Source organism: Symphalangus syndactylus, chromosome 1, assembly GCF_028878055.3.
Source record: "Symphalangus syndactylus isolate Jambi chromosome 1, NHGRI_mSymSyn1-v2.1_pri, whole genome shotgun sequence".
Classification (NCBI taxonomy): domain Eukaryota; kingdom Metazoa; phylum Chordata; class Mammalia; order Primates; family Hylobatidae; genus Symphalangus; species Symphalangus syndactylus.
Window position 1 is genome coordinate 107,121,218 of NC_072423.2, and position 15,764 is coordinate 107,136,981.

Below are 15,764 nucleotides of genomic sequence, written 5' to 3' on the forward strand. Positions count from 1 at the left end.
CGTGGAAATCTGTCTTGTCATATAAAGCAATCCGTTTTCTGACCACAAAATTTAGCAAACTTGTCAATAGCAGTCTTTGGCTCTTTTTTTTTTTTGAAAGAATCTCGCTCTGTCCCCCCAGGCTGGAGTGCGGTGGTACAATCTGGGCTCACTGCAACCTCTGCCTCCTGGGTTCAAGAGATTCTTCTGCCTCAGCCTCCAGAGTAGCTGGGATTACAGGTGCCTACCACCATGCCCGGCTAATTTTTTTGTATTTTTAGTAGAGACAGGGTTCACCATGTTGGCCAGGCTGGTTTTGAACTTATGACCTGAAGCGATCCACCCACCTTGGCCTCCCAAAGTGCTGGGATTACAGGCCTGAGCCACTGTGCCTGGCCAATTTTTGACTACTGATTTGAGAATTTGAAATGAGAATTGTTAGCTAATGCTACAAAGGGCTATGGCAATGAAAGCCATCAGCCATAACCAGTAGGATGTGGTGGCCCCCATGTTTGTTACTCCTCTCTCTTCTTGATCCACCCACTGTGGCCATCACTGGCATTGGGGGTGGGGGTTTCGAGTTGACCAAAGCCTTGCTTCCCACACAGTGGCGCTACAGGGACCAGGTGTCCAGCACCAAGGCCAGCCGGCTAGATGGAAGGTGTGGCTTGGTGGAGCTGCCCAATGCCACTGGAGGACTCATGTCACATGAGTCTTTTCCTCTTGACTGGAAGGTAGAGCAGGCAAAAGTCTCTTCTTCCTCGTGCATGGCAGTGGGCAAAGCCACATCTTCCTCTTCTGGTCCAGGCACTAGACTGGGCGTGGACATGGTTGGTTTCAGGAAACAGAGTGGGCTGGGCGTGCAGGCACCCAGAGTCGAAAGGGAAGCCTTGGATGCTACCTCACCAACTTCAGACCCCACCCATGGCAGGGAGAACTCCGACCCCAACACACGGAAATGAACATGCATGCTATCCTGTCTTTCCCTGCTGCCATTCCTGCCCACCTTCCATCCTGCCAATGCCAGGCAGCTCTTTCCCTGCCCAGGCAGCCCAGGGAAGTGGAAGGGGATGCTTCCCTGGAACTCCTGCCTCACACCAGTCAGTCTGCCCACCCACCCAGCCTGCGGGCCTGAGAGGGCACTACGCTAGCAGCTTAGGAGTCCCTGTCCTCGAGGAGGTCCCTTTGGGTAGCAGGCCCCTCCCTCATGTGGGGAGGGTGGGAGTGTCAAGGGGAGGTGTTGGAGCAGAGTTGTGATACGGGGTGGGGTTTTCAAATGATTGGGACCCAGAAGAGGAAATGACCTGCCGCCACCTCAGGAAGAAGGCGTCTGTCTTCACTCCTGCAGGGTAGGCTTGCTGCCCCCTGGCGAAGCTCCTGTGTTGCCTCTTGATCTTGTCAATTTTAATTATTGTCATTTACTGCAGACCTTCAGTAAAACTACACAACAACAAACACACATGTGCCTGTCATCTAGATCAAGAAATAAAATGTGATTGGTGCAAATGAAAACTCCCAGGAATGCCTCCCTGCTCAGAGGTTACTACTATCCTCAAGTTTCTTTATACCTTTCCTCTTCATAGGTTTGATATACTTAACAAGATCCAGAATTCAATTGCATGTAGGATTTTGTTGGTGATTTCACCATTTTAAGCGTAAGTCAGTGGCATTAAGTATATTCACAATGTTGTACACCCATCACCACTATCCGTTTCCAATTTTTTTTGCATCACCTCAAACAGGAGCTCTGTTCCCCCAAACAATAACTCCTTGTTTCCCTTCCCCTCATCCCCTGGTAACCTCTAATCTATTTTCTGTTTCTATGGATTTGCCTATTCCATAGAATCATACAATATTTGTCCTTTGGTGTCTGGCTTATTTCACTTAGCGTAATGCTTTCAGGGTCCGGCCAAGTTGTAGCATGTGCCAGAATTTCATTCCTTTCTAAGGCTGAATAATATACCATTATATGTATATACCACATTGTATCTACTCACCTGCTTTTTTTTGTTTTATTATTATTATTTTTGAGACGGAGTCTTGCTCTGTCACCCAGGCTGGAGTGCAGTGGCACGATCTCGGCTCACTGCAAGCTCCGCCTCCTGGGTTCACACCATTCTCCTGCCTCAGCCTCCTGAGTAGCTGGGATTATAGGCACCCGCCACCATGCCTGGCTAATTTTTTTGTATTTTTTAGTAGAGACGGGGTTTCACCATGTTATCTAGGATGGTCTCAATCTCCTGACCTCGTGATCCGCCCACCTTGGCCTCCCAAAGTGCTGGGATTACAGGCGTGAGCCACTGTGCCCAGCCCGACTCACCCGTTGATAGACATTTGAGTTGTTGACACCTTTTTGCTGTTGTGAATAATGATGCTGTAAACATTGGTGTAAGAATATCTGTTCAAGTTTCTGCTTTCAGGTTTTTGGAGTATATACCTAGGAGTGGAATTACTGAATCACATGGTCTGTGTTTAGCTTTTTGAGGAACTGCTAACCTGTCTTCTACAGAATTTGCAACATTTTACATTCCTACCAGCAATGTGCAAAGTTTCCCATTTCTCCATATCCTCATTAACACTTGTTACTTTTTCTTTCTTTTTTTTTTTTTTTTTTTGAGATGGAGCCTGGCTCTGTTGCCAGGCTGGAGTGCAGTGGTGCCATCTCAGCTCACTGCAACCTTTATTATAGCCATCCTGATGGGTGTGAAGTGGTAATTCACTGTGATTTTGATTTATAGTTTCATAATGATTAGTGATGTTGAGCATCTTTTCATGTGTTTATTGGCCATTTGTGTTTCTTTCTTAGAGAAATGTCTATTCTTTGGCCATTTTCTATTTGAGTTGTTTGTTGTTGAGTTGTAGTTTTAAACACATTCTAGATATTAACCTCTTATCAGATATATGGTTTGCAAATATTTTCTCCTATGGATTGTCATTTCATTCTTGAGAGTGTCCTTTGATGCAGTAAAGTGTTTAATTTTGATGAAATATAACTTATCTACAGGTAGGGTGACACAAGCACCCCTGTGGCAACCACCACTGGGACTGTGCTGGGTCAGACCTGAAGTCAGCACAGGACTGGGTCTTGCCCAAGGCCTGCTGCAACCACTACGTGGCTACCGCCTGTATTCACACAAGGCCCCAGGGCTCTACAGTTAGCCATTGGTGAAGCCAGCCAGGCTTGTGGCCTTCCCTTTGGGGCGGCAAGTTTCCCCAGGCCCCGGGCAGATAGAGATGCTTTCCAGGAGCCAGGTACTGGAGTCAAAAACATTAGAAAGGTACCTCGTGTTCTCTTCTACCGCAGCTGAGCTGGCACTCACACCATGTGACACAGTCCTTCCCACTTCTCCCTTTCCCTTCCACAGGCAGAGGAGCCTCACACCATGGCAACCACCACAGGCCCACAGGGAGGACTGCCAGGATGCCACCAGCATTCACTTAAGGCCCAAGGGCTCTTCAGTCACCTTGTGGTGAATGCTGCCAGGCCTGAGACTCACCCTTCAGGGCAGTGGGCTCCCCTCTGGCTCAGGGTTGGTCCGGAAAGGCCACTTAAGAGCCAAGGCCTGGAATCAGGGAACCCAAGAGGCCTCTTGGTGCTCTCCTCCACTGTGGCCAAGCTGGTGTCTGATTTTTGGTTGCTATGAAATTGCTTCCTTTGTGCAGATAGTTGTCAAACTTGGTGTTCCTGTGGGGGTGGCGGCCGAGGGGGACGATTGATGGAGCAAATAGAGAGTTGCCATCCTGCTCTTCTCCTCCCTGATTTCAGTCTTTTAAGATGTATTAAGACTTGTTTTGTTGCCTACCACATGGTCTCTCCTGGAGAATGTTCCATATGCACTTGGAAAAAGTGTGTATTCTCTTGTTGTAGTGAATGTTTTGTATCTATCTGTTAGGTCTCCAACTGGCTTATAGTGTTATTCAAATCCCCTGTTTCCTTACTGATCTTCTGTCTGGCTTCTGTCCATTATTGAAATCTGAGTATTGAAGTCTCCAGTTATTGTTGTAGGACTGTTTATTTCTCCCTTCAAATCTGTCAGTTTGCTTCATATATTTTGGGGCCCTGATATTTGGTGCATATATGAATTGCATGTTCTAAAACTTCACATATATACAAATACATGTGAAGATATATATATATATATATATAAAATATACATATATAATATATATTATATATATATAAAATATACATATATAATATATATTATATATATAAAATATACATATGTAATATATATTATATATATAAAATATACATATGTAATATATATTTATATTATATATATAATCTCATTTAGGCCACAGCCTCCTATAATATTCTTTTTGCGTGCTGAATATATTTTTAGGATTCATCCATGTTGATGTGAGGTGCTATGTTTCCTTCATTTTCACTGCTGTCTGGGGTTTCTTTGTATGACCAACTGAACTATAACTTTTTCTATGTCCTCTGTATTTCCATAGACATTTTGAAATCAGCGTTTCAATTTCCACCAAAAAAAAAAGCCTCCTGAGATCGGCATTGCATCAAATCTATAAATCAATTTGGGGAAAACTGACATCATAATAATAATTGCGTCTTCCTATTTGTGGTATTTATTTAGGTCATCTTTAACTTCTGTCAATGTTTTGTAGTTTTCAGTATATAGGTCCTGCATATATTTTAAGTTTATTACTAAGTATGTCATGTTTCCTGGTGCTCTTGTAAGTGGTACTGTTTTGTCTTGTGGTTGTCCTTGGAGGGTGGAATCAACCCCCCACCATCCAAAGTTGGTTTGAATGTTGAGACTAATGACATCACACACACACCAAGTGGCTACCATAAGGTTTATTGCTCACATAATGGAGCTTTATAGGGTGAGCAGGGCAAGCACCCAGGCTTGTCTGTGAAGGAAGGGGCGAGTGTTCCTGGTTTTTATTATAGTTAGGGAGTGGAGTCAAGGTGAGAATCCCACACGTGAATTGGATTTGCATGACTTGAACCTCCCTGTTGATACTCCGGGCAGGAAGGCCAGGGCTTTTTTATTCACTTGCCCAGGTGTGGGGCAAGAGGGGAAGAGGGAGGGATGGAGCTTGAAAGCTGTCAGTAGTCAAACATCAAAAATGGAGTCAGGCTCTATTATAGTTTTAAAATACTTTCTAAAAAGGCAGTTTCAGGCCCACAGCAAAATTGAGAGGAGGGTGAAGAGATTTCCCATATAACCTTTGCCCCTACACATGCATAATCCTCCCATTAACAACATCCTCCCACTAAAGTGGTACATTTATTACAAATGAGAAACCTATATTGGCACATCATTATCACCTAAAGCCCATAGTTTACATTAGGGTTCATTCTTGGTATTGCACATTCTATAGGTTTGGACAAAAATGACCTGCATCCACCACTGTACAGAAAACAGAGTAGTTTCCTGCCCTAAAAATCCTCTGTGGTCTGCCTGTTTATCCCTCTCCCAACTCCTGGTAAACACTGATCGTTTTACTGTCTCCATAGTTTTGCCTTTTTCAGGATGTAATATCGTTGAACTCATACGGTTTGTAGCCTTTTCTGATTGGCTTCTTTCACTTAGTAATATGCATTTAAGTTTCCTCCTTGTTTTCTTCATGGCTTCCTGGCTCATTTCTTTTTAGCACTAAATTATATTCCATTGTCAGGATGTACCACAGTTTATTTATCCATTCACCTACTGAAGGATATCTTGGTTGCTTCCAGCTTTGGGCAGTTATGAATAAAACTGCCATAAATATTTATTTCCTGGTTTTTGTTTGGACATAGTTTTCAGTTCCTTTGGGTAAATACCAAGGAGCACAGTTGCTGGATCACATGGTAAGAGTGTGTTGATTTTTACAAGAAATCACCAAACTGTCTTCCAAAGTGGCTGTACCATTTAGCATTCCCACCAGCCACGAATAAAAGTTCCTGTTGCTTCACATCCTTGTTAGCATTTGATGTTGTCAGTGTCTGGATTTTGGCCATTCTAATATGTGTGTAGTAGTGTCTCACTGTTGTTTTAATTTGCATTTTCCTGATGACATATGATGTGGAGGATCTTCCCGTATGCATCTTTGCCATCTGGCTATCTTCTTTAGTGAGGTGTCTGTTAAGGTCTTTGGGCCATTCTTTAATCAGGTTATCTGTTATTGAGTTTTCAGAATATATTTATTTGTGTATTTACATAGTAGTCCTTTATAAGATATATCTTTTGCAAAGATTTACTCCTAGTCTGTGACTTGTCTATTAATTCTCTTGATAGTGTCTTTAGCAAAGTAGAAAACTCACATTTGATTGAAGTCCAGCTTATCAATTATTTCTTTGATGGACTGTGCCTTTGGTGTTGTAATATATAAAGTCATCGTCAAGCCCCAGGTCATCTAGATGTTCTTTCTCCTGTGTTATCTTCTAGGAGTTTTATAGTTTTATATTTTACATTTAGGTCTGTGATCCATTTTGAGTTAATTTTTGTGCAGGGTATAAGGTCTTTGTCTATATTTACTCTGTGTGTGTGTGTGTGTGTGTGTATGTCTAGTCATTCCAGCTCCCTTTGTTGAAAAGACTTTCTTGCTGTATTGTGCTGCCTTTGCTGATTTGCCAAAGATCAGTTGGCTACATTTATATGGGTCTATTTCTGGGCTCTCTGTTCTGTTCCATTGATCTATTCACCAGTATGGCACTGTTTTGATTACTGTAGCTTTATAGTAAATCTTGAAGTTGGGTAGTGTCAGCCTTCCAATTTTGCTTTTCACTTTCAGTATTGTGTTGGCCATTCTGGGTCTTTTGCCTCTCCATATATACTTTGAACCAGTCTGTTAATGTCTACAAAATAACTTGCTGTAGTTTTGACTGGGACTGCACTGAATTTGTAGATGAAGTTGAGAAGAACTGACATCTTGACAATATTGAGCCTTCCAATTTGTAAACATGAAATATCTCTCCATTTATTTAGTTTTTAAATTTCATCAGGGTTTCATAGTTTTCCTCATATAGATCTTGTACACATTTTGTTAGATTTATACCTAAGTATTTCTCTGTGATGCTTATTTATTTATTTAGGGACAGGGTCTTGCCATCACTTAGGTTGAGGTGCAGTAGTCCAGGCTGGAGTGCAGTGGCTGAATCATAGCTCTGCAGCCTCAAGCTGGGACTGCAGGTATGCACCACCACACCCAGTTAATTCATTTTTTATTAGTTATTTATTTTTTTAGAGATGGTATATTTAGTCTGTTCTCTCATTGCTATAAAGAACTACCTGAGACTAGGTAATTTATAAGAAAAGAGGTTTAATTGGCTCATGGTTCCACAGGCTTTACAGGAAACATGGCTGGGGAGGCCTCAGGAAACTTACAATCATGGCAGAAGGTGAAGGGGAAGCAGGCATGTCTTACATGGCTGGAGCAGTAGGAAGAGAGAGAGGAGGAGGGGAGGTGCCACACACTTGGAAACAACCAGATCTTGTGATAATTCACTATCATGAGAACAGCAAGAGGGAAGTCTGCCCCTATGATCCAGTCACCTCCTCCAACATTGGTGATTACAATTCGATAAGAGATTTGGGCGGAAACACAAATCCAAACCATGCCAGATGGGGTCTTGCTATATTGCCCAGGCTGGTCTCAAACTCCTGGCCTCAAATGATCCTCTGACCTTAGCCTCCCAAAGTGTTGGGGTTATATGGGCCACTGCACCCAGCCTGGGGTGCTAATTTAAATGGTACTGTGTTTTTAATTTCAAATTCCACTTGTTTGTTGCTGGTATGTAGGAAAGCAATTGGCTTTTTATATATTAACCTTGTATCCTGAAACCTTGCTATAATTGCTTATTAGTTCCAGGAATTTTTGTTGATTCTTTTAGATTTTCTACATGGACAATCATGTCATTAGCAAACAAAGACAGTTTCATTTCTTCCTTCCCAATCTGTACCTTTTCCTTTTCTTGTCTTACTGCATTAGATAGGACTTCCAGTACAGTACTAAAAAGGAGTGGTTCAAAGGGACATCCTTGCCTCGTTCCTGGTTAGTGAGAAAGCTTTGAATTTTTTACCATCAGGTATGATGTTAGTTGTAGGGTTTTTGTAGATATTCTTTACCAAGTTGAGGAAGTTTCCTTCTACTCTTGGTTTACTGAGAGTTTCTATCATTAATGGATGTTAAATTTTGTCAAATGCTTTTTCTGCATCTGTTAATATGATCATGTGAGTTTTCTTTTTCAGCCTGTTGATTATTTTTGAATGTTGAACCAGTCTTGCATACTTGAGATAAAGCCCACTTGGTTGTGGTGTATAATTCTTTCTATATATACTTTGATTCAATTTTCTAGTATTTTTGTTGAGTATTTTTATCTATGTTCATGAAAGATACTGGTCTGTAGTTTTTTTTTTTTTTATTGTAATGTCTTTGTCTGGTTTTGTTATTAGGGTGATGCTGGCCTCACAGAATGAGTCAGGAAGTAACCCTCTGTTTCTGTCTTCTAGAAGAGACCATAGAGTACTGGTATAATTTCTTCTTTAAATGGTTGGTAGAAATCACCAGTGAGCTTAGTCAAACTTGGTGCTGTTTTGGAAGGTTATCAGTTATTGATTCAATTTATTTAATAGATATTGGCTTATTTGGAGTGTCTTTCTTCTTGTGTGAGTTTTGGCAGCTTGTGTCTTTCGAGGAATTAGTCCATTTCACTAAATTATCATCTACTTTATTTTTAAAGATGTATTCCCTGGGTATAATTTTTCAATTTCAGTAAACTAGGACTAGAGGTTTTTTTTTTTTTCTTTCAGTATTTAAAGTTGTCACTCCATTATCTTCTAGATTGCATGTTTTCTGAGAATTTTGCTGTCATTGTTATATTTATTCTTCTGCGTATGTTTTTTGTCTGGCTATGGTGATGATTTTCTCTTTATTTTGAAGTTTCAGCAGCTTAACTATGATGTACTTAGATGTATTTTTCTTTGTACTAATCCTGCTTGGGATGCTCTAAGCTTCTTGAATCCATGGTGTTTTGTCTTGCACTACTTTTGGGAAAGTCTCAGCAATTATCTCTTCAAATATTTCTCCTCCCTTGTTTTCTGTTCTTTCCCCCTTGCCCTCCTTCCCCACTATTTCCCTCTCAGACTCCAGTTATCCATAATTTAGTTTGATATTGTCCCAGAATTGTTTGTTGTTTTTTTCTCTCTTCCCCTCTTTATATTTCCAGATTCTTTTCTGTGCTATATCCAATTAAAAATTGTTCTTCTCTAACATTGTATTTTTTTCTTGCATTTATGTTTTTTTCTATAGTTTTCAATGTTTGGCTGAAATTTCTTATCTGTTCAATATGTTGTCCACCTTTTCAACTATATCTTTTATAATGTTCACCTTGGTTAAAGTCCTTGTTTGATGGGTTCTAACATCTGGGTGCATTACTCCTTGGTCTGTTTCTGTTGACTACTTTATCTCTTGATAAGGAGCCATTTATTTGCCTTGCTGTTTGGTATGTATCCTAGTTTTTTATTGAATGCTAGACCTTGTGTGTAGTGGGATGGTGGAGACTGAGGTAAACAGTATACCTAGCAAAGGACCTGTCTTTCATTCTTTTGGGTTGTTAGTGTGGAGTGTTGTCAGTCTGGTGGGGAGTGGTGTGGGGCCTGGAGCTCTGAAGAGTTCTTCTCAGTGTTCCAGCAGCCTCAAACATACCACTCAGGAGGCCCCGCCCCCTGTCTCCTATGCCTGTGCAACAGTGGGGAGGAGGAGGAGAAAGAGCCTCTACATTCCAGTGGTAGGCTGCTGTTACTTGGTGCAGGGCTTGTGGAAGGGGTGGTGAGATTTATCAGGGTTTCCTTTTGTTTCAGCCTCAGTCTTGAGGCAGGCTTTGTTGGTCTGAGCCTCATGGGTGGGGCATTCTCAGGTGTTCTTTTCAGTGGAGGTTTTCATGACATATCCTGTTTTTTTTCTACCTCTTTGCACTATGCTGGGATTGATTTGAACATTGTTAGGAAAGGGCCCTTTCAAAGCTATTGCCATTTTTCTGTTAAAACGTTAGCATTCTACAGAGTGATCTTTGACGAGTGTAGCTCTGATCCTGAACCTGCTTCAAATCCTTCTAGTGCACCCCATGGCCCCTCGGGTCAAAGGCTTTGAGCTCTACAGTCTCATGCCTCTCATGCTGATCTTCCTTCAGTTATTTAAGTCTTGTCCTTTTCCCAGGCCCTAAACCATCCGTTTTAAGAGCAGATGTCTTTCTGTGTATTGCTACAGGAACTGGGTGGGGCAGGGAACAGTGCCTAGCACATGGTAGGAGCTGAGCCCGCTGTCTTGAAGGGATGAGTACAAGTACTTTGTTTTCTTTCTCCCTTGGAAAGCCCTTCGCCCCCCTGCCTTCCAGCAGGCGGACTCCAGCCTAGTCTACAGGTTCATACACAGGGCACAGGGAAGCACTTGTTGGGGGAGGGGCCTTCCTGCTGCCCACCCCCCGCCCTGTGCCTGTCCATCCTGGCACATACAAAACAGTTCTGAAATTCCTGTGTGTCCCTCACTTCCTCCTCCTAGTTCCTGTGAGCAGCCACATCGGGCTGGGCCTGCTGCACCCTGCCGCGGCAGGCCGTTGGTGAGCATACCCTAGATATGCGGAGTTAAGATTTTTAAAGCCCCTCTTCCTGTTTTAGGGAGAAGTGAGTCATCTCATTCCCCTCCGTGGATCAGAGGACTTCGACTAGATAGAAGCATGTGGTGTCTCCTACGAGGCCTGGGCCGGCCTGGAACCCTGGCACGGGGAGCCCTGGGGCAGCAGCAACCCCTGGGTGCCCGGGCCCTGGCCAGCGCGGGCTCTGAGAGCCGGGACGAGTACAGCTACGTGGTGGTGGGCGCGGGTTCGGCGGGCTGCGTTCTGGCCGGGAGGCTCACGGAGGACCCCACCGAGCGCGTGCTGCTGCTGGAGGCCGGGCCCAAGGACGTGCGCGCGGGGAGCAAACGGCTCTCCTGGAAGATCCACATGCCCGCGGCCCTGGTGGCCAACCTGTGCGACGACAGGTACAACTGGTGCTACCACACAGAGGTGCAGCGGGGCCTGGACGGCCGCGTGCTGTACTGGCCACGCGGCCGCGTCTGGGGCGGCTCCTCATCCCTCAACGCCATGGTCTACGTCCGTGGGCACGCCGAGGACTACGAGCGCTGGCAGCGCCAGGGCGCCCGCGGCTGGGACTATGCGCACTGCCTGCCCTACTTCCGCAAGGCACAGGGCCACGAGCTGGGCGCCAGCCGGTACCGGGGTGCCGATGGCCCGCTGCGGGTGTCCCGGGGCAAGACCAACCACCCGCTGCACCGCGCATTCCTGGAGGCCACGCAGCAAGCCGGCTACCCGCTCACTGAGGACATGAATGGCTTCCAGCAGGAGGGCTTCGGCTGGATGGACATGACCATCCATGAAGGTAGTGGTCTCCCTTCTCTTTTTTAAAAGGCACTACCCCCTACCCCAGCCCCCACCCATGTTGGCCCGTGGCTCGGGGCTCCTGGCTCCAGCATGGTCAGGAGGCATGGGCAGACTGAGGCTGGCACGACCGGGAAGAGATCTGGCTTAGTATACCCCCCAGAGTACAACCCAGAGCCCTGAGAGTGACCCAGGATGGTGACCCTGGGCGTTCTCTACCCCTCTGGCCCCTGTTGGTGTGGATAGCAGAGAATCAGCTCTCTGGACAGAGAGCCTAAGTCCTCTAGGGACTTGCAGATGGGGAAACTGAGGCACAGAGTGGTGAAGGGCCTTGCTCACAGCAGAACAGAGGCAAGCCAGGGCTGACCCAGGGCTCCTGCCTGCCTCTTGAAGGCTCTCACCCCTCTGGCTGTGCTCCTGGTCTCTGTGTCCTCCTGTTTGAGGGTGAAGGGTACTTTTCCACCTGCATCCAGGGGACCCCAGGCAGATGTGGACTCAGTAGGGCAGGGTCTTTCCGTCTCAGCTTTACTTTGAAGGCGGGACTTGCAGTCAGAGCTGGGCATATCCACTCTTTCTCCAGCTCCTTCCTCCTGCCCAGGTGCCAGGGGAAAGCGGAGCCGTGCCTGACCACCTCACTCCATCCTGCAGGCAAACGGTGGAGCGCGGCCTGTGCCTACCTGCACCCAGCACTGAGCCGTACCAACCTCAAGGCCGAGGCCGAGACGCTTGTGAGCAGGGTGCTATTTGAGGGCACCCGTGCAGTGGGCGTGGAGTACGTCAAGAATGGCCAGAGCCACAGGGTGAGTGGACTGCAGCCGGGGTCCTGGCAGAAGGAGGTGGGCAGTGACCCTGGTGGTCCAGCTCAGAGTGGGCAGGAGTCACGCCCTCACCCCCCAGCCCCACGTGCTCATCCCTGTGATGGCAGGGGGAGGGGCGAGTAGCTGATGGCAGTGGACTGGTGGAGGTGAGGAAGCCCCTAGTCCTGCCACCTAGAAAGGGCCTGTGGTGTCAGTGCCCCTGTGTGCCATGCCTCATTCAGAGCTGTCCCCCAGTACCTTCCACACCATTTCAAGGCACTGACCTCACAGAAAGCTATAGGTTTACACTAGAGGTTTTAAAACCCATAAATGTGATTATACTCTGTTTGTGTTGTTGGCAGGGAGTCTGATTGTTTTGCAGCTTCATGTGTAGATCTGGTTCACTGCTTGCTCTCTCTAAACCATCCACTTGAATGCCTGCTTTCATTTATCTCATGTAAGCCCTCCCCTCCTGTTTCTAAGGCCATCATTACTGTCTAGCTGTAGTTGCACCTGCTGGTTGCTTTCAAGTAGTGACTCAGCGAATTTCCTCTCCTTGGCTCTGGGGCCTGTCCTGGGTGTGCCACATGGATTCCACATCCCAAGGCCATGTTCTCATGGTGCTGGCTAGAGCAGGGCGCTGGTCTGTGAGTCAGGAGAACAGCTGGCTTTTTAGGGAGTGACCTGGCTGGACCTCTTCCAGGCTTATGCCAGCAAGGAGGTGATTCTGAGTGGAGGTGCCATCAACTCTCCACAGCTGCTCATGCTCTCCGGCATCGGGAATGCTGATGACCTCAAGAAACTGGGCATCCCTGTGGTGTGCCACCTACCTGGTGAGCCCCCTTCTTTACTGCTCCCCAGAGGCTGTCTCTGCTCAACAAAAGGCTTAGTGTATGTATCTTATTAGCATGGAGTGGGAAGGTGGTGGCAGTCAGTGATCCTTGGAACTGTCACATCGTCCCCGTGAGCCCGAAGGTTTCCCAGGCCTCACTGGACCCTGTCAGCCCTGGGCCCCGAGTCTTGCATTGTTTTCCTTCTCCCTCCCCCAGCCGCCCTATTTCACTTGGAGAAGGGCACCCTGCAGCAGGGAGTATCTGCCTGTGAAGCCCCACTGGGTCGGGCATGGGCGTGTCACCAGAGCAGCTCTGTGGCGAGAGGGGGCCAGGCCTCGTCCTTCCATCCACAGGACTCGCTGGCTGCCCTGAGCATGAATGAGGTCAGCTCCGTGCTCCAGAGCCTGCTCTTCATGTTAAGACCTAAACTTTATTTTATAAACTGTCTCTGATGCTCTTGAGGGTCAGGCTCTGTCTCTTGCCCTCCTTGATAACCCCACTCCGGGAGGGCTGGGCCTTTGTGCATTTAGGCTTCATCATGAGGGGCCCAGGGAAGTGCTGCTTCATGAAGTTGACCTGCCCAGTCTCCCAATAGGCTTGGATGAAATCATGCAAGGACTGTGTAGCACGACAGGGCTGCTTCCTCCTTCCCCACGCTGGGGTGAGGGTGGGGCTGCTGTCTGCCCCTCTGGCCATCACCATCCAGTGACCGCTCACCAAGCAGTGCCTGCTGAAGGCGTAGGCTCTGCCCTCATAGAGGGGGCTGCTGAGCAGGGCTGACAAGGAGCACCCAGAGGCTGCCCTGGGAGTGCGTGACAAGGACAGGCGGCCTTGGCAGCATCCGAGGCAGGCCAGACTTGGCCAGGAGTGCGAGCATAGTGTCTCTGGGAGGCAGCCTTTAAGCTGAGACCAGGGAACCAACTGAGCAGGAGCTGGTCCAGAAGATAAGTGAATAGGAAAGCATTTTTCAAAACCAGGGGGATACTGAGAAGCAGCTGAGCCCCCTTGGTAGCCATTTTCTAAACCACTCCTTCCCATATCAGGGGTTGGCCAGAACCTGCAAGACCACCTGGAGATCTACATTCAGCAGGCATGCACCCGCCCTATCACCCTCCATTCAGCACAGAAGCCCCTGCGGAAGGTCTGCATTGGTCTGGAGTGGCTCTGGAAATTCACAGGTGAGCACACTCATCAGTAACCTGGGAGGAGACTGTCTATAAGCATTGAGACCTCCTTCCTGAGGAGCTGAACAAGGGTTCTGGCCACTGGATTTGATGCTGAACTATGCCATTTACCTTAGCCCTGAGCCTCAGTTTTTCCATCTTCAAAATGGGGATGCACAGTTTCAACCTGACAGGTTGAAGCGAAGACCAGAAACAATAGCCCATGCCAAGGAGCTTGGCCCAGGGCCTGCTGGAGGTGAGACTCCTCGGGGCTCAGGGGCTGCTCTTCCTTACAGATGGGCAGGGATGCCCTTGTGCTGGACAGCAGGCGAGGTCCAAGGAGCCAGGAGAAAAGGTGGAGAGAGGAGACTTTGGGGCTAGACTGCAGAATCAGCATTCATCTTTCAACCATTTCCATTTGATTTCTAGCTGCGCCTGGGCCAGGAGACGGTAGTTTAAAATCCTACTCATCCACTCAGTCTGTATTTCTCACACATCTAGTATGTGCTGTGTACTGTGCTAGGTGGTGGGAAGAGCCGGTAAGGCAGGTGGCATGGGCAGTGGCAGAATTGGCCCAGGTAGAGAGCAGAGCTGATGCCATCCTTTCGGCAAATAGCTGACATTTTATGGTGTGGTGCTGGGTGAGCCCCCTGTGGGGGGTGAACAGATGTGCACAGGACTTGGGTCCAGGCACTAGAGTGGAGTCCAGGAAAAGGAAGAGGAGTGGCCAGGAGAAAGGAGGGAAACCAGGAGCAGCCGGCCCACCTGCCACGCCCTGACTGGCTCTTCTGCCTCATCCTCTTCTGTTTCTCAGGGGAGGGAGCCACTGCCCATCTGGAAACAGGTGGGTTCATCCGCAGCCAGCCTGGGGTCCCCCATCCGGACATCCAATTCCATTTCCTGCCATCCCAAGTGATTGACCACGGGCGGGTCCCCACCCAGCAGGAGGCTTACCAGGTGAGCAGGTGGAGGAGCCTCAGCTTCCCAGGATGTCTCCTTCCCACCAGGAAGGAAGATGCTCCCATTTTCCAAGGCAGCATTCTCCCTGGTGCCATACAGCTGCAGAGTGGGGGAGACAGAGGCCTGTCCCCTGCCTTCCAGCTGCCCAGCGTGTCAGTCTGTGTGGTGCATGCCAGTGGTATGACTGTTCCATGCAGGCTAGGTACTGAGCACCAGAAATGGGACAAACAGAGGGGCCGACTTGGCACTGGGATCACCACCTCTGAAAGCTTTGAGTATGAGGCCAGGATGAAAGATTGATTCACTGAGGTGATCTGTAATCACTTGTGGAGGTGGGTACCATGTGGGCAAATGCTAACATGCATCTGTTCCCCCACTGATTCTGGAAGCAGAGGCCCACCCTGCAGGTAAACCAGGGTTGACAGAGGTCACTGTGGATGTCTACGGAGGGACCGTCACTGCTTCCTCTGTGTTCTTCTAGGTACACGTGGGACCCATGCGGGGCACGAGTGTGGGCTGGCTCAAACTGAGAAGTGCCAATCCCCAAGACCACCCTGTGATCCAGCCCAACTACTTGTCAACAGGTAATTCACCCACCTGTGTCTTCCTGGGCTTGAACAAACGAATGCCTTTGTGGGGTTCC

General features: G+C 47.5%; 1 protein-coding gene across 9 annotated transcripts in view; it reads left to right on the plus strand.

Moving 5' to 3' along the window:
* CHDH (choline dehydrogenase) overlaps positions 1-15,764 on the plus strand; it is a 35,423-nt gene that overhangs the window by 17,164 nt on the left and 2,495 nt on the right. For 3 of the 9 annotated variants that reach the window (XM_063645709.1, XM_055273866.2, XM_063645711.1), the window contains 6 exons: positions 10,608-11,369; positions 12,017-12,168; positions 12,869-12,998; positions 14,042-14,176; positions 14,976-15,118; positions 15,603-15,705. In XM_063645709.1, the coding sequence (XP_063501779.1) occupies positions 10,667-11,369; positions 12,017-12,168; positions 12,869-12,998; positions 14,042-14,176; positions 14,976-15,118; positions 15,603-15,705 (1,366 nt within the window). In that variant the 5' untranslated portion in view covers positions 10,608-10,666. Of the gene's footprint in view, positions 1-10,607; positions 11,373-12,016; positions 12,169-12,868; positions 12,999-14,041; positions 14,177-14,975; positions 15,119-15,602; positions 15,706-15,764 lie in introns of all 9 variants that reach the window. The other 6 variants (XM_055273863.2, XM_063645699.1, XM_063645706.1 and 3 more) reach the window with 3 other exon arrangements.